Source organism: Calypte anna, chromosome 2 (assembly GCF_003957555.1).
Source record: "Calypte anna isolate BGI_N300 chromosome 2, bCalAnn1_v1.p, whole genome shotgun sequence".
NCBI lineage: Eukaryota > Metazoa > Chordata > Aves > Apodiformes > Trochilidae > Calypte > Calypte anna.
In genome coordinates this window covers 145,530,135-145,548,736 of record NC_044245.1, presented here as the reverse complement: position 1 = coordinate 145,548,736, position 18,602 = coordinate 145,530,135, and the positions used below count along the sequence as shown (strand labels likewise).

The following is an 18,602-nucleotide window of genomic DNA, read 5'->3' as shown; positions in this document are numbered from 1 at the left end:
GGGAGGTTGTGCATCAGAGAACAGCCCATGGAGTATCCATTGTGGGAATTTTTGTATGCCCTGAAATCCCAATTTAGCTGGAGAAGAGGAATATATAGCTGCAAACTTCATTCCTTTCTAGATATAGGAACCTTAATGTACATGTTCCTGGTTTGGTTTTTTTTTTTTGTCTGTTTTTACTGGGTATCTGCTGTGTCCTGTCCCCAAAACAAAATTATATGAGAAAGTCAGAGAGGGACAGATAAAGCTAATGGGAAGGCACAGCAAGGACAAAAAAGTGTTAGCCATGCAAGATAACCAGAACTTGGCAAAAGACTAAAACTCCACTGTTCTTTTAAAGGAAGAGCAGTGTGTAGTTTTCTTTTTTCCCTTTGAAACTCATAGAGGTTCTGTCTCCTACTAGAACAAAAAAAAAAAAACAAAACAACAAAAAGGACCTGATATGTCTAGAGAGCTCTGAAGTTGCTAGTCTTTTTTTGTATTTTTTTCTTTTTCCTTTTTCTTAACAGTGTACCAAGGGGGATATCTTACAAACAATACTTGATAATTTTTTTAACTGTAAATATAGTTAAGGTTTTGATTTTGTTAAATTAGAACATGAGTATGTAAGATAACAGCTAAATATTCTTTTAAATATTAGAGGAACAATTAAAATAAAAGCAAATAATATTAAAAACAGTTTTACTTACAATTACTCCTTTTGAGTAATCTAGACTGCAGAAGGGTAGTTTACATCAGAATTTGAGCTGGAATTGTTAATTTTACAGGGTAGTTACTCTACTATTGGTCTCATGCCTCTCTGCTTTGGTGCACATGGCATGACAACACATTTCATGCGTTACCATGTGTTTGGAATGGGTGGTTTTAGAGGAACAGGATTCTTGCAGTCTCTTGCTAAAGCAAATGGTGATTAGTTGTGGCTGGGACTCCAACATATGTCCAACACATAATTATCCTGAAACAGTAAGAGAGCTGATATACTGTTTTTATAAAGTATAATGACAAGTATCTTTAATCAGTGTGTTCATGGCACCATTTGTGATAATTACTGATGAAGTCTTTAATCTTTAGTTGCCTGAAGATAAATGGCTGATCTTTAGGAAGAATTGAATGATTTCTTAGTTGTAGCAGAAGACATGGTAACTAATGATGTGACAAGAACTGGTTTCTTTAATCATTGGCAAATTTCTGTGGCTCTTACTTTTTGATAAGGCAATGGTTTGCATTATGATAGAGATCAAACCTGAGATTAATTTGGGATTAGGCCTAAAAATATGTTGAAAGAGATTTGCAGTCTTTTCACTGTGTGTGTTCGATGAAAATGAGATGAAATCATATGGAAATTCTTTTGAGATTCCAGACAGGACAGTGATGGGTGTTCTTCTGGAGGAGAGCTTTGGGAATTGCTCATCTTGGACTGCTTGCTGGTTTCTTTTTAAAATCAGTAGAATTTGCACAGGAATTTCCACTTTTCATACCTATTTTCTTGCTTTTTGTTCTGCAGTTCTTATGTATTGGAAAGAAAAAGACCACTGCATTCTCTTTACAGATCTCCTTGATTTTCGGCATAGCACTGAGAAAAAAAAACCAATCACTTTTTTGAATAACTGAAAAGAAGGTTTTTATGACTTATTTATAGTAAATGCGAGCAGAAAAAAACAGACTGAGCAGGAGAATTTATTTCTATTACACAGCTACTATTGCAGTTATATACTGGAAACCTAAATTTAACTCCAACCAACAATTTCTCACTTTGAGACTGAAATCCACTGATTCAGTTGGTACAGTCATTCATTTGACCAACATTCTTTCAAGTGAAGTCTTCCCTTTCCACAGATTTCAGCACTGATTTATGAGGAAGTTTATAGGAGGGGGCTTGGCACAAATATTTCTTTATTTCTGCCTTGAAAGGGAGAACACAAGAAGCAGGAGCAGCCTTTCTACTTTGCATTTTAGGAAGTAGACTTGGCTTCTGCCTGCTTTTTGATGGAGTGTTCTAGGATTCAGTTTTTCTTTCTTCTCAGTATTTTTTTCCAGTGCTACTTTGTTAAAAATTACCTTCATATCCCCTAAAGAACACGACAATAATTTCTACTGACTGATGATGAGAGAATTCTTGAAAGCAGACCTAATCAAGTTTCATAGCTTCTGAGCTGATGGCCTTTCCAACAGGAGCACAGATGCCAACAACAGCACAGTCAAGATCCATCATCTGGAAACTAACCCTCTGCTACTGGCAAGTGTCCCAGCCAGCGGCCTGGGGTCTGGGGAGTCAGGAAAGAAATTCTGTCTTTTTCCAACCACTTTGTCTTACTTGGTTGATACAAATCTTCAGATGACAGCAAGGGCCTTTACCCCTGTTCAAAGTTATCATGCCTGTCATAATGACCCACAAAACTGTTTCATAGTTAATATAAATTACAAGTTTTGGTGTAGTGTTTGGGAGGAACACTTGGAAGCGCATTCCCCGTGACACCAGCTGCTGTCCTTTCTCCAGTGATCTGTCCTCTGAGGATCAGGGAAGTTTCAGCAGTTTGACAAACAGGAAAAAAAAGAGCTAAGGGAATAGAGATGGGTCAGTGGGTTACGATTCTCCAAAGTGATTTCCAGACAGCAGTGAATAACATTAGACAAGAGCTTAGCCAAGATTGAGCATTTTTTTAAGCTTTGAAACAAGATGAGAATAATTTTAGAAGCTCTTCAGTACAAAAATAACTTACCCTGAATTTTATTTGACTTAAACACATTTTAAGAGTCTGCTGGACTGTTTTAATAAGTGGGAAAAAAAAATATGGGCAGAATTGGGTAACGCTCTTTGCATAATCAAGAAAGGTGTGTGAGTATTCAGGCAGTGAGTATTTGGGTGAGAATCTGCATATAAAGAATTATTTAGGGAAAGTTAGACACAGGCAGATGCTTCTGAGCCTACAATACTTATTTGAATGGCATAAACCTTGAGAAATCAAGAATGGCTTTATAGCAGTATTTATCTTTCCTCTTCCCAGCTTCATAGTATGGGATTTGAATAGGGTCTGGTGCATAAACACTGCTGGGCACTCTCTGTATTATCCCAGAGTAGCTGGGTCTGTCGTGAAGTATGAAGGAGCTGCAGTATGATTCACCTATAAACTCTGTTTTTTAGTGAGACAGATAAGGCCAACAGTCTACTCCCATCACTTTTCCTCATCCTGTTCATAGAATCACACAACACTTTGTGTTTGAAGGGACCTACCCTCTGCGGTGAGCAGGGACATCTTCATCTAGACCAGGCTGCTCAGAGCCCTGTCCAACCTGACCATGAGTGCTTCCAGCTATGTGGCATCTACCATCCCCCTTAGCAATCTCCTCAATGTTCCACCACCCTCATTATAAAAAAAAATTCTTCCTTATATCTAGTCTGAATCTCTTCTCTTTTAGTTCAGAACCATTACCCCTTGTCCTGTCCCTACAGTTCCTATTAAAAAGTCAATCCCCATCTTTCTTATAATCCCCCTTTAAGTATTGAAGGCTGAATTAAGGTGTCCTAAGATGTACCCAGAGTTTTTCCATGTGTAAGAGAAAGCCAGTAATGTCACTTGAAGGCACTATATGTCTCTTTGGTGACTCAAACCAAAAGTCATTGTCTCCTTACAGATTTTTGATAGGTCTTGAAGGAATCTGCAACACCTCTATTGGAATTAGGTCTACCTGGCATTGGTTGACAGAGCTGGCTGAGGAGAGGCAATGGTAAAAGCCTGATCAGGACAGAGGGATACCTCTAAAACAGTGTTAAGTCATGTTTCTGGAGGCAGTAAAGCACTTTTTCTTCTCTACATGTTGTGTTTCTTTCATAAACTAATACAGTTTGACTCTCCAGTGCTGTCAGTCAAACCCTCTTTCTCCTCTACTGAACTCACTAGAAGTATTTTAATAAAAATCATAAAATTATGGCAGGCAGAAAAAATGGTAAACTACTCATGGCTCATGAAATTTAATTGTCTTTGAATGTAGATTACTTGAGGGCTGGAATATGTATTATGCATAATAAAGGAGGTATCTACTGGACTAGGAAAATGAACCTGTGAAAATGTAATACTTATGCAAATTTATACAGTCCAGCTATTCAAAATTTACCCATTTTGTTGCAGTAAATCATAGAAAAATTGATATAATTGTTTTAAAATAACATGACCAGGAAAGTTTCTGATTAGCCATTAATTCTCTTCTGTTGTTCAGATAGAAATTGTGTATTTCTGAAGTGATAAATATAAAAAGACCTTTACATGGTTTTATAATTGGCTTTGCAATTCACTGTATGTTTGCATGCATGTGAAAGAGCTATAAATGATTCATTGCCTGAGAGTGTCATAAGTGAATTCAAGAATGTAGCATAACAACAGTATTAGACATTGAGCCATTTTCTGGCACCAAAAGGCACAGAAAGCACATTCCCTTTCATCAAAGAAAACAGCAGCTTTAGAGCACCTAGGCCAAAGTGGAGCATCTCTCATGCAGATGGGTTCTGAGAAGAAAGATGCCTATAACTAGAGCTGTACATGATTATTTTGCAGTGTGGTTCGTTAAAATAAGGTAATATCCCAGAAAAGAAAAAAAAAAAAAGAATGGACTCGATATAGTCACTCTGAAACCTTGAATTATTTGGGCAATAGAACTCTGTGCCACAGAATTATCTTCAGCAAAATAACAGAAGTAATGGAGATTGTTTTGTCTTACTTAATTTTACAACAAACCCTAGAGAATGATCTTGCAAAAAGTCTGTTCTTTATTTCTCTCAATACAGTAGTGGACAAAATTCAGATAACCTGGAAAAAAATATATAGAACCAGTAAGAATATTCTCCTTTTCTCCATTTTTATGGAACCTAAGACAGCTGGCACAACACATTTCTGGAGGGTGTTTCATAGCAATCTTTGTAGGATTTGCCACTGTTGTGAAAAATAACAGCACTGGCCATCCCTACAGTTCTTTTTCAGAAGGGACAGGACTTGAAATGGTTGTGGCATAAACCAGTATTTGTATAATTTGAGGAGGTCTTTGACTAAAGGCGTGTAAGTTCTGAAGTTGTCACGGTTTAGGTTTGATTTTTTTTTGTAATTATTATTTTTTATTATTATTATTATTACTTGGTTTACCTCCAGCTCATCAGTATTTGATACTTGGAATTTGGTTACAAAACACAAGGCTTGTTGGACCTCTTTTCTGATTCATCTTGACAGAGCCTAAACAAGTCAGCATATAATATTTTGCTCACATCTTTGGGAAAAAACTAAGAAGTCAATTTTGAACAAAGTAGAAAGAAGGGATATGCAAGAACATTTGCAAATAACAATAAAAAAAATAGTGCTATCAACAGAGACATGATTTCTTCCCACCTGCATATGACTCATAGGAACCGACTTGGTCCTTGGTAATACTGTGGCTGTGTGACAGACTGAAGAAAACAATAAAATAAAAAATCTGCCTTAGAAATAAAATGCCAAACTACTTAAAAAAATGAACCATAGGGGCTGAAATAATTTGTCTCTGCCAAAAGACAACTACGTATTTCCTCTTTAGCCATTGTTTGACAGTTACTAATGTTTAAATTTACCAAGCTGAGGAACAGAACAAAAATAGTTATGATTGTTCTAATTTTTATTCCCATTTGCGAGGACAAAGTTAATTAACCAGCATGTAGCACCTTGTTTGATTATAGACATCTTCACAATGAATTCTGGGCAAAGCTCTTAAATAGATTTAGGTGGGCATGGTTGGTGCCATATCCCTCCTCTCCTATGAGACTGTGTGATCAAAAACTAAAATGACCTGCTGAGAAAATATTTTCAGATAATACCTATTGTAAGAGTTATTTCAGAAGCCAAGAGAGTGGGTGTAGAATGACAGGATTCAAAATGACCTTGTCCAGCTGCAGAAATATTCTGAAAAGCAAATGGTGCAATTAATAAAAAAACTTCATAAGCAGAATGAAAATATATCACAAATACCAAAAGGTTCATGTCCCTATGCCCCTTCTATTAAAATAATTTGCAAGCCTTCTTGGGTTCTTGCAGTCTCCTTGCCATGTTGCAAGACAGTAGATATGTGCCATTTTCCTAACAAGTAGGAGAGCCCAAACACTGTGGTCAGAGATAGGAAGGGAAGATGCAATTGCTCTGTTCAGTCCACCACTTTTATGGGAAACTGAATATATTTTTCATACAGACATCCTCTCTGCATCCTATACTGTTTCCTGTTCTCAGATTTTAAAATTGCTGTGGCAGTTGCTGAGTTGGAACTGTTTGCAATTCAAATGTAAAAATTTTGCTGGACATAATCTCACTGCTCCTATGTGAGCAAACTGGGATATGTGTTAGAGCTTTGATCATTGCTGCCTATGTCATTAATTGCAAACTTTTAAAGACAAAACTCGTCAGGTGCTATAAAAGTCTGGGAGGTGCTTACTTGTTTATTTATTTATTCCTTGTTTCAGTATCAGACAGTATATGGCATTGATGCAAAGAGCTAAATTCCTCCACCAGCTGCTCACCTGCATGTTTACTTAGCCATAAAGCCATCTACATCCCTGCCAGAGCAGCAGCTGAATGTATCAGTCCCTGTTGCTATGTATAGAAATTGAATCAAAACATTTTTGTATTTTCAGTTGCTCTGAATGTGGTAAAAATAGTAAAATTACATTACACCACTGAACTCCTATATGTCTGAGTGTGTACGTTTGGGTGGGAGAGGCAAAAAAATGTTAGTAAGTGTCCTCCTATAACTTGACTGGATTTATGCCTGGTGCCTGCAGTGCTGTGTAATAACAAGGCAGCTCTTCAGCTCAAGGTTTCTTGTTTCATCACCTCAACAGGAGGGGTTTTGCTTTCCTTATCTGCGAGTAAGAAGCATGGACTCCTTTTTTAATCAGAGAAGGCAATGTTCTAAGGACCTATTTGATGTCTCCACAATGTGATTTTGTTTATGATGTCAGAATTTACGCCATATGTTTGTGTGCATTTTAGAAAATGAGATTTAAAATTACATATAAAGACCAGCTTTATATACCTGTATATCTATTTATACATCTAAGCTGGTACCTGTTTTTTTTTCCAGAAACAATTTTTTTCCAACATTTTGAAAAGCAAACACTGCTTTTTCCCCCTAAAATAATTATTCAGTCTTGCTGTATCATCTCTTAGCCAAAGAGAGCTTTCTCTGAGCTGGAAAACAGGGATGGGGACCAGAACAAAGCCCCCATAATCAAAGGGGAAAGGGTTAATGACCTACTGCACCACATACAAGTCTATGGGGCCAGACAGCATCTACCCAAAGGTACTTTGGTATCCAGCAGACATACTTACCAAGCAACTTTCCATCATCTGTCCTAAGAGAGTGCCCAGGTGGCCAAGAAGGCTAAGGCAGCCTGGCTTTTATCACCAATAGTTTGTCCAGCAGGGCAGGGATTGTTACACCCTGAACTCAGCACTGGTGAGGATGGACCTGGAATCCTCTCTTCAGTTTTGGGCCCCTCACTACAAGAAAGACATTGAGTTGCTGGAGCATGTTCAGAGAAAAGTAATGAAGCTGGTGAAGGGTCTATAGTACAAGTCTTATGAGGAACAGGTTTTGGTCTCTTCTCCAAAGTAAAAAGTGATAAAACAAGAGGAAATGGCCTCAAGTTGCATCAAGGGAGATTTAGATTTAATATTAGGAAAAATTTTGTCACTGAAGGAGTTTTTGGGCATTGGAACAGGCTGCCCAGGGAAGTGAGGGAGTCACAATTTCTGGAGGCATTTATAAGATGTGTAGATGTGGTGATCTGGGTCATGGTTTAGTGGTGGACTTGGCAGTGCTATCTTAACAGCTTGACTTGATAATCTTGACGGTCTTTTCCAACCAAATAATTCTATAATATTATGATTCTAAAGATACTTTAGTGTGCTTCATGAAATTTCCCTGCACAGATTCTTATTAGTAACAAGATGAAGTTATGGACTAAAATGTGTCATTTTCATATATATGTGAAAATATATATTTATTTAGCAGAAGGAAGGCAAAGCATATGACCTTTCTTTTTCCAGATGATTCAGTGCTCTTCTTTGAAGATGTCAGTCACCTCCTCCAACTTCTATGATATGTATTCCCCAGCCCTTAATTTACTGCTTATGAAATGTTTTTATGCCTTTAATTTTCTCTATGGTGAGGTATAATCCTAGAGATCAGGTGGAAGAAGGGGAAACTTTTCCCTTCTTATTCATCATTCTCAGAATTATTTAAAGACTTCCATAGAATTATGTGTGTTTTTACAAGAAGAGCCATCATGACTGTAGACACTTGTGATGATAAATTTGAGATAACTTGACCTCCATAATCTAGGCTCACTTTTCAAAGTAATATGGGAAACAGACTTCAAACAAGCTGAGGAGATTTTAGTATTTGGCTTCATTTCTGTTGAATATAAATGAGAAAAAAGATGTCAAAATGTTCCCTAAAAAGAAACTTGGAACATAATCTTGACAAAAAAGAAAATGAAAAATCATGTTTTGTTCTAAGAGTGTCAACATGAGACATTTGGAACTTTGTTAGAAATATAGGGGAAATCAGTGTGACCTGTGGGGCACTTTCATTTCACAAGAAAGTTTTTTTTATTTTCTTATATTTTATTATTCCTATTATTATTATTATTATTATTCTATTTAATTTTCTTATCAAATTCTTCCTTTGACACTTCTTTCTTAGCCACTTGTAATTAAGTAATAAACACCATGTGTTTTTAACAGTAACTTGTAATATTGAAACCCTGAGACACAACCATTAGAGATGACCAGGATAATTCTCTTCTACTTGTTTAGAGGATGACTCTTTTTCAAGCCTGATGGTTCCTGTTTTTTTAAGGGTCTTAAGACAAACACTTTCTTCCTGCTGATTTTTTTCAAAGTTTAAATTATCACTAAACCTGACTTCAGACTCAGATATTTTTCCTATGGCATTATCATCCTAGTAATTTTGACAAAGTAACTCTAACACATTTTAATACTATGGCATTTAATATAAATGTCAAATTGTATCTCGCATTTTTGAAATATCAACCTACGTTTTCTTACAGAACAGATTTAGTGAGAGGCAAAGCATAAATAGTTCTATATATTATTAACGTCTTTCTAAATTTTGTCCTTTATTGACACTTTTAATTGTGTTACTAGTGCATATAAATTAAAGATAAATATATTAAAGTGATTTTATTATTCTTTCATTTTAGAGGTTTGGGTAATGAACTATCATATCACGTAGCAGACTAGTAAATCATTACAAGCAAGGCATTTTATTAAGTTGAGAGAATATGCACATCCAAGTCAACCTTAGTCCTATGTCTCTGTGTTTCTTACGTGCTTGGTCCTAGGTTTCATTTTACTTGATGAAAGACACTTAATTTTCTCAGTTTTCCATGATTGTTTCTGCCATAAAAATTTTGTCTTCCTGTTAATGGATATTAGAGGAATGAGGTTTATAGGAGGTGGGTAGTGTGGTTGTCACTCATTCCTCAAGGGAGTTCTGTGTTCACAGATGTGCTGCTGAAATCTGGAGAACCCAGAGGTGTATTTTGTTCTACAAGGTAGGATCAAGGTTTGCATACCATGCCTGTTATATTTAGCCAAATACTTCAAGTTGTTTTTCTTGGTTGCCAATTTTCACCTTACCTTCAGGCATTTGATGTCTTGGTGACCTTTTTGATCTCTCACAGAAGGCTAAATTGAGCCACCAATCTGAAAAATTGCTGAGAACACATATTCACAGACAGTATGATGGAATATTCAGTGTTTGCTGAGGGAACCAGGCTAAGAAGAATCAGTGTCACCACAGAATGGCATCCACAAGTTGACCTTTGTGGACTTTCATGTCTTTGAACTCTAGTATGGTATCAGATTTAACAATGATTTATTTTTTTTTGGCTGTCACAGAGATCTAGAGGTTGCTTCCTGTTGATGAGTGAATTAATGAGGGAGAGTTGTTTTGGTTTGTGTTTTTTCCATAGATTAATGGAAAATGTAAATACATATAAATACATCAATATACACATGTGTGTATACATACTTTTTTTTAAACCATATATATTTATAAATGTACTCTTAGTCAATCTGTTGGGTTTTGGTTTTTTTCTCATGAAACATTCTCATTGAAAGTACTTAATTTCAATCCATCAAGGCTCTTTTTTTTTCCCCTTCAGATTTCATGTTATTTCTGCCACAGGAACTGCCTTGAGGTCTAGAAGAAGACATTCTCTACCTCTGTGATTTTCTTGGAGTTCAGTTTAGCATATCTACATGATCACAATCTTAAAGACAAAAATAATTTCTAACATGCAACCAGTTCCAGTAAACAGTGTAAGAACTTGCCCTTCTCTCACCACTGGTGCCCTCTGCTAAAGCTGTAAATTTTACATTCACAACATTAATTTGATTAACAGGTAAATATCATCTCTCCCTGAACATGCAGTTATGTGTGTCTCTTCATGTGAAAAAGGAACATCTGTGGGTCTACTAGTGGTTTCTCAGGAAGACATACAAAACAGGATTAAAGGAGGGAGAATAACAAAGGTCTGGAGAAGTGAAAAATTAAAATAATTTTAGCCATTTATTACATTTGTGTTTGCCTTCCTTCTCTGTGGAGAGCTAGATATATAGCAGACCAGCTGTTTTTATTGGGGTCTCAGCAATATAGGTCGTAAGAATCTTTTGGAAATTATGCTTCTGAAAGCATTTGTCAGCTTCTGTAAAATAAAGTAATTTATCATCTGTGGCAAGAGCTCTGAATTTAAGTGATAAGTGTATTACAAATATGAAGTTCAAGTTAATCCTATAGTTATAGAACAGTAAGGTGTCAGGGTTGTGACTCTGTTGACACCTGGTGCACTTAGATATTTGTCTCCTATGTGGATGAGATAATGGATCAACCTTGGAAAAGGTGGCAACAGTTACTGGGAGCATTAACTCATCACTGTAGAAGCTTTCTGGCTGGGCATTTTGATCAGACCCAGGTATTCCTCCAAGCAGCTCTTAGAGAAGCTTAGCAGTGCAGTTTGTGTGCTTTGCTAAAGTGGGAAACATCCTGAGTGCTCAGTCTGGCTGTCCCAGAAATTCTTGTGGGGGGTTCCAGATGCAGAACTGACCAAACTGAACACAGGTAAGACTGTTGTGTGGTCAATAAGAAGTATCCCTGTAGAGATCTTTCTAGAAGAAGCTTTCATAAACAGTTGTGATATTTGAGATGTTTCATAGTAGTTTAAGATACTCTATAACAATGGATGATGCATGTGCTGGAGCAGTCACACAGGACCATAAGCTGGTCTACAAATTCAGCAGAACAAGTTAAGGAAGTCTTATCTGATCCAGCTGAAGATCACTGTAAAGACCCTTACAATGGAGACTTGCATCATCTTCTGGGCAGCAATCAACTGTCCTGTTCAGGAGATTGGTTTTCCATATGAATGTTGAGATGCTGATGCAAAGACCTCAATAAATTATGAAGGTTTTATTGCTTCCTTGATTGCTGATATAAATGTTTGTGAAATATTTAACAAACATAATTGACATTGTATAAGCTGCATGATAAGACTCCTAGTTCCCTTCCTGTTTTGTTTTTGTATTCTTTAATTATAAACTAAAAATACTTCTTTTAGTTATTTGTGTTCCTACACTTGTGAAAGAGTATTCTTCTGCACATATGCTTCAGTCATATCCTTAATTATCAGAAACTGTTTTCTTTTAGTCCTTTTTCTTTTCTGAAAAAAAAAAAAAAATAGGAGATGTAAACACTAATATATCAACTCAGTCTATAATGATAATTTCAAATCCAACTACCAAATAATGGGAATTCTATCCTAGAAAACCATGTTCAAAGTAGCAATGAAGAACCTACTTGGTCAGTGAGTTTGATCCAGAAATAAAATTTGTGTTTGGTGACCAAAAGGCAAATAGGCATCTGCTGTGCTTTTGGAAACTGCATTCACCTTGGGATGCTGAGTTTTTTCCCTTTGTTTCAAGCAGTTCTTTAGATCTTCACCAGAAGCAGACAAGGTAGGTTAGTTCTGTGTGCTAATTAATGGGCTGGAGACTGCAAAACTTGTCTATTAAGTCTGTAGTGGCTTTCTAGTATCTTAAAATTCTTGACAAGCAATTTGAATGTGAATCTGGATTGTGAAATGATGTGTCAAATTAGATTAAATATAAAAAATCACACTTGCAAACTGATAGTACTGCTGAACATTGCTCATTGTTAAAATACCTTATGAATTTAATACAAAAAAAATGCAAGCAACTCAGTGTATACAGCAAAGCACAAAGTCCAATTGGTATCTTTAGATCTTAGATGGATTTACTACATTGGAAGTGCATATTCTTTTCCTTTCTCTTGTTAAAAAGGGAAAGTACATTTACAAAGTAATACACTAGTTATAGAAGAAATCTGTTGAATGTAAACAACATTACACAGGAAAGCTATTAATTTAAATGGCTGGTTTATTTAAATATATACATCAGGGATATTGTCAAGAATGGTTGTTTTTCCATGTTGATTTTGTGAGCTATTTTATGTGACTGGTAAATCTGGAAGAACATCTTAGAGGACTGATGAACAAGGGACAGTGACAGTCCAGTGTTGGGATCTATCTTTGCAGAACATGATCAAGTTGAGCTGAAGCATTTAAATTTTCAAAGCATTAAGCAGTTGATTTTATCTGGCATTTTACTAGGTTTCTCTTTCTGTAATCATTTGTCAGTAAACTGAGAAATGGAGAAATTAAGGCTATATATTAACGATTCTTCCTCAAACCTTGCAGACATACCTAAATCCTTTTTGATATAATGTGTACACTTAAGTGCTCACTTGACACTTAGGAAAAGGAATTTCACTGAGAAGTAAGGAACTTTCTTAAGAAACTGTTTTAAATGTACTGAGTTGTTGAGGCAAGCAACTCTGGTTCTGGCATGATTGGCAGCAGAGTGCTCTCACATGGTGTCCAGGGGACTTTCCTGAACCAGGGAAACTTCAGGGCAGTGGACAGACCTGCCAGGAGCCCACAGCTCACTCAACAAGCTGACAAAATCTGTCACCCATATAAGCAGCTTCAGTCTATGCAAAAGGGTGTGCAGAAAGGGTGATGCAATATGGCCAAGCTTTACCCTCTGGTGTCCACACCATAGAGGTTTCTCTGAGCTCTGCAGCCATCACAATTAATGCAGCTTCCCAGATGGAGCTCTGATGGGAACACCCTGGGTCCTGGATGCTCTGATCTCCCACCAATATGGAAGGCAGCAGTGAGCACAGCTGTGGGACATGCCCAAGGAGAGGAACTGCTCTGATAAATGACAAAGCTCAACCTAACCAAGTATCTGTTGCAAATACAACACAGTGAAGAGGAAACAATCTTGGAAGTTCCTGGAGTTTATGGAAGATAACTTCCTGACACAGCTGGTGAGGGAGCCAACAAGGGACAGTTCCCTACTTGCTTGCAAACATAGAAGAACTTGTGGGTGATCTGATGATTTGAAGCCACCTTAGGCACAGTGATGACGAAAAGATGGGTTTCAGTTCTTAGAGAAGTAAGGAGGGAGGTCAGCAGAACTGCAAAACTGGACTTCTAGAGGGTAGATTTGGCCTGCTTTGAAGACTGGTTGACACAGTCCCTTGGGAGGCAGTCCTGAAGGGCAAAGGAGTCCAGGCAGGCTGGGCATGCTTCAAGAAAGAAATCTTAAATGTGCAGGCACAGAGCATCCCCATGTGCCAAAAGATGAGCCAGCAGGGAAGAAGATTGGCCTTGGCTGAACTGAGCTTTGGCTGGAACTCAGAAAAAAAATGTTTATGGCCTTTGGAAGAAGAGACAGGTGGCTCAGGAAAACTACAAAAATGTTGTGAGGCTATGGAGAAAATAAGAAAGGCCAAAGTCCAAGTAGAACTTAATCTTGCTACTGCCATAAAAGACAATAATAAATTTTTCTGGGCATATAAGCACTAAAAAAGGAGAGCTAAAGAGAATCTCCATGCTTTATTTGATGCAGGGGGAAACACACTGAAGAAGGATGAGGAAAAAGCTGAGGTACTTGATTCCTTCTTTGCCTCAGTCTTTAATGGTAAAAAGGATTGTTCTCCAAGTACCCAGCCCCTGAAGCTGGAAGATAGACATGGGGAACAGAACCTGGAAACAGGTGATCAGGCAGCATGGGTTAATGAAAGGCAAGGCCTACTTTTATAACCTCATCTTCTCAACAAGGTGACCCACTTTGTGGATGAAGGAAAGGCTGTTTGTTACTGAACTTGATTTGATAGTATTGTAGTCTGAATCCCTGCTTCAGGCTATAACACAGGACCACCTAAATAAATGCTCAGAAGAACATGCAATTGAAATAGTGAATGGGGAAGGTTTGCAATCTGCAAATGAAGATATTTCTTGACATTTCTCAGTTTACTGGAGAGTAATGGATAAAGTGATTTAGCTGCAGCAGTTTATAAAGGCAAAATCTGACAAGTGCCTGCTCTGCTGGGGTCTCTGCAGATGAGGATGCACAGACCTTAGTCCACATTTGCTTAAACTGTCCCTGAGGTGGGTTTAAGAATTACTGTATGTACTACTCTGCATCCTATGACAGCTTTCAGAAGAAACAGTCCAGTGAGCAGTAATGTCTATGTCACTGAAGGACAAGTTTTGGAGCCTGGTGTCTTTTTCCTACCACACTTACTTTCCACCTTGACAAAATGTTTTTTTCAAATCAGGATAGATATTCCCATTAAACAACAGGGTTTCTAAGTCATTTGCCATTTAATGGAGTTTCATAAAAATGCTTCATCTTAATGATTTGGCCTCTTACTCACATGTGGCATGTCCTGGACTGTGCTTGTTTGGCACTGCCTTGAACTGTGAATCTGCAGTGCTGCTCACCCCATGCTATAATATTCTCAAAGCTTAGCAGTTTTCTTAGGCACAGTTATTCCTCACAGGGAGGGGACAGAAAGAGAAGGGAGGTGTGGGAGCAATCTTTTTATACCTCTGTACACACAGTTATATCATGTATACCTTACAGTAACTGGAAGAAAGTTTACATTACAAAGAACAGCAATGCAAGAGCAATTTGAGTTGTCAGTTGTGGTTCTCAGTGCTCTGGATTGTGTGTGCAGAACATGTGGTCACTTGTCCTAAGCTTCCTTCATGATAGGAAGAAGTTAGCACAGTTAAGTTTCTTGATTTTAGAAGTCATCTTTATGATGAAAACCATTGCCAGCAGTTTGAGGGAGGTGATCCTTCCTCTCTCGTCATCACTGGTGAGACACATCTGGAGTACTGTGTCCAATTCTGTGCTCCCCAGTACCAGAGATGTATGGACTTAATGGACTCAATCCATATGAAGGCATGATCAGGGGCTAGAGAGATTATGTGATGTACAAGGGAAAGCCAAGAAAAAATGATCTTGATCAATATGGAGAGGATTTGGGGGGGAGATGTTCCTTCCATCTCCAAGTACTTGATTAAAGAACGAAGAGAAGATTCATCCATATTTTTCTTCATTGGGCCTGACAGTCAGATGAGGGGCCACTTACTCAGCTTGAAACCTGAGAAATTTTGCCTTGATTCAAGGGAAAAATAAACTACTTTTAAGGTGGTAAAACACTGTTTAATAAATAGTTTTATTTTAAATCTGAACAGTGCGAGTATCAAATGCAACTAATATATGCAAACAGGTTGTTTTTTTTTTACAGAAGTGAAAAATTTTGATTTATGGCACCCTAATGCAAAGGATATGTTCTAAATGTAAATGTGTTTGGGAATTTTTTGCATCAAGTGTGCTGTGATCTTCCCAATAACATCTCCTCCCACAAGAAACATACTAATCCAGACATTGATCCTGGAGCACAGAGTGGCTTGTACTTGTTGATAGCAGTGCAATCTGCATTTTTTTCACTAATATGAGTAACAAATCATACCCCAGTGCCACCAAGCTAAAGCCTTTGCAGCGGGGTATAAGAGGGTAAGAAGAAAATGAAAAGTGAAAGTAGCAATCTTTATAGTTCTTTCCACCCCTCCTCCTATAGCAGAGAGTTTGTGTTTTACACTGATTGCACTGTCTACATTGTGAGGAGACATTGGCTCCACATTGGGACAGGTGTGAAAGACAGAGATGGATTTCTCTGTTGGACTGTTTGGACTGAAGGTCTTTGAGTGTATGACAGCATTGCTGGGACTTAATAGCTTTTGTTATGGTTTGGGCAAAATGTAGGATGAATGTACTTTTATGATTAAACATCTTTGAATGATTAAACATATTTGCATGGGTGTGTAGCTAAAGGACAAGGGGCAATGGTTTAAAACTTGGAGAGGGGGGATTCAAATTAGATGCTAGGAGGAAATTCTTTACTGTGATGGTGGTAAGGCACTGGATCATGTTGTCCAGGGAAGTTGTGGCTGTCCCCTTCCTTGAAGTGTTGAAGGCCTGGTTGGATGGGGCCTTTAGCAACCTGGACTGTTGAGATGTGTCCCTGCCCATGGTAGTGGGGTTTGAACTTGATGATGTTTAAGATTCATTCTATGATTCTATCTACCTATTCTGTCTCATGGCTAGGAGGTAGAGATGGCTAAAATCTCTCTTTGATGCCAATTGCTTGATTAGAAATGAAAGGCTGCCCATAACTTGATTTTTGGTGTAAACCTCTACGCCAAATGGAGGCAATGGATTTTAATCTCTGTATTTTATTTTCTTGATACTTTTGTTACACAGGGCAGCTTTTATGTCCCATCTGAAAACTGCATGCAGCATGCATACAAATGGCATAAAGACCTCTGTCTTCTGCTCTTGAATGCTCAAAAAGGACTTCACATGTACTACACGCTCATAATGAAGGAGATTCCTGATTTACCACAGTTGAAGTTAGGTAAGTTAACAAACATTTAAAATCACTGAATATTTAATGGTGCTGCGTTTTCAATACACATTTTAGTACCAAAATTTTTGGGCTGTTTAGAGAGTTTAGAAGATCTTTGCCCCTGCTTTCTGATTAGTGTTTATTTTGGGACACTGATTAAGATGACAGCCTTCTCAGCTTATGCAAATCTTTTATAAGATGCAGCTTGATCTGTAGAGGGGTAAAATGCTTTGAGAAATGTATGAAAATACTTGATGTTCAGTGATTTTTGGCCTCAATTGTGTTTTGAAAACTTGAGCTCCCAGTTCTGAATTTCCATGAAGTCTGAATAAGAATAGCATATTTTTTACTCTTGACCAAACCTTTTTTTTTTAAACTGAAAAGAAAAATCTGAAAGGTGATGTGGGTATTTTTGAAACATACTTTTGAAGCATTTCTTCCCTGCTAATTACATAATTACCAGTTGCTCTTTTAAAATGATTCTGCTTTTCTTCCTAATTCAATTGTTTAATAGATTTTCTGGTTTTGGCAGAAGCTTTTTTTTTCTTTGGCTGTCAGGCCTGTTAGGTCCAACATGGAAGTACTGGCTGGCTGGATTTGAGGGATGGAGCTCTGTAATTTGTGTTTAGTCATGTTTGTAATGACAACATGATCCCTTGTGAAAATGAGGTGCACCCCTCACTAATTCCTGCTCTCCCACCTGTTCCTTTGAATTCAAGGAATGTGGCTCATGATTTCACATCTGTGTTTTAGTGTCTTTATAGTTATGCATACACGTTTTGCAGTTACCAGTTTGCTATGCTGCAGAGATGATTTGATTTTAAAAGGGAGCAAAAAACATTTTCCAGCTTCACTGCTTAATGATTACATACAAGAATGCTCAAACATCATACATTATGCTCTGAAGACCTATATGCTTGATAGCTCCTATTTTCCACCTCATGTCTTGTTGCTCAACATGTATTTCCCTCCAAGACAGAAAAAACTTATAGGGTGGGAAGAACACATACTGTGTTATTTAATCCAGCTAGGAGGACAAAAACCCCAAACACAGCCTTTTTATTTGCATATTATAAGGTCTCAGATAGAATCCAATATGCAACAAAACTTGTGCCTCAGGCATCTTTGTGATCAGGCACATATAATAGATTATTTCTATCTCATCTGGACATGGCTTGGAATAGGCAGTTATGTATGGTTGGTTTACTACAACCCAGAGCACATACTGGCTTTCTAAATACAATTAGCATGGTTTTCAAATGACTACTGGTAGTGAAGCAGGCACTTAATTTCCAAATGTGCTTGTTGTAATGCATGCAAATTTGCTAAATGCAAATACCTTTTTTAGCCTCTTGAGCAGAGTGCTGCTTGCACTATTTTATTCACAGTCTGAAAATTTAATGAAGATTTGGCTTTAAGGAAAATCTTCTGATGCCTGTTGCAAAATTATGGGGTTCAAAATTCACCCAGTTAGATGAATATGAAGCTAATTTTTATAACTGTCTCCTTGCAATAATTGGGCAAAACAGGTCCATTTAGGACAAAGAATATTTCATCTGAGAAGCAGTGCTTTCTTCCTTGGGATGTCATGAACCATACCTTGTATGTGCTCATTTTTCTCCACTGACCAGGAGGAGAATGTAAATTAATCATTCACTTGTCACCATCTATACTGGCCAGATGAATCTTATCATAAGCTTCTAGACATAGTTAAGATA

The 18,602-nt window shown here is 37.4% G+C and overlaps 1 protein-coding gene across 1 annotated transcript in view; it reads left to right on the top strand.

Annotated features, from left to right (window-relative positions):
- The window catches only part of FAM135B (family with sequence similarity 135 member B), a 120,129-nt gene that overhangs the window by 78,700 nt on the left and 22,827 nt on the right, over positions 1-18,602 (top strand). The window contains exon 7 of the mRNA XM_008505306.2: positions 16,740-16,893. Within this exon, the coding sequence (XP_008503528.2) occupies positions 16,740-16,893 (154 nt within the window). The remainder of the gene's footprint in view (positions 1-16,739; positions 16,894-18,602) is intronic.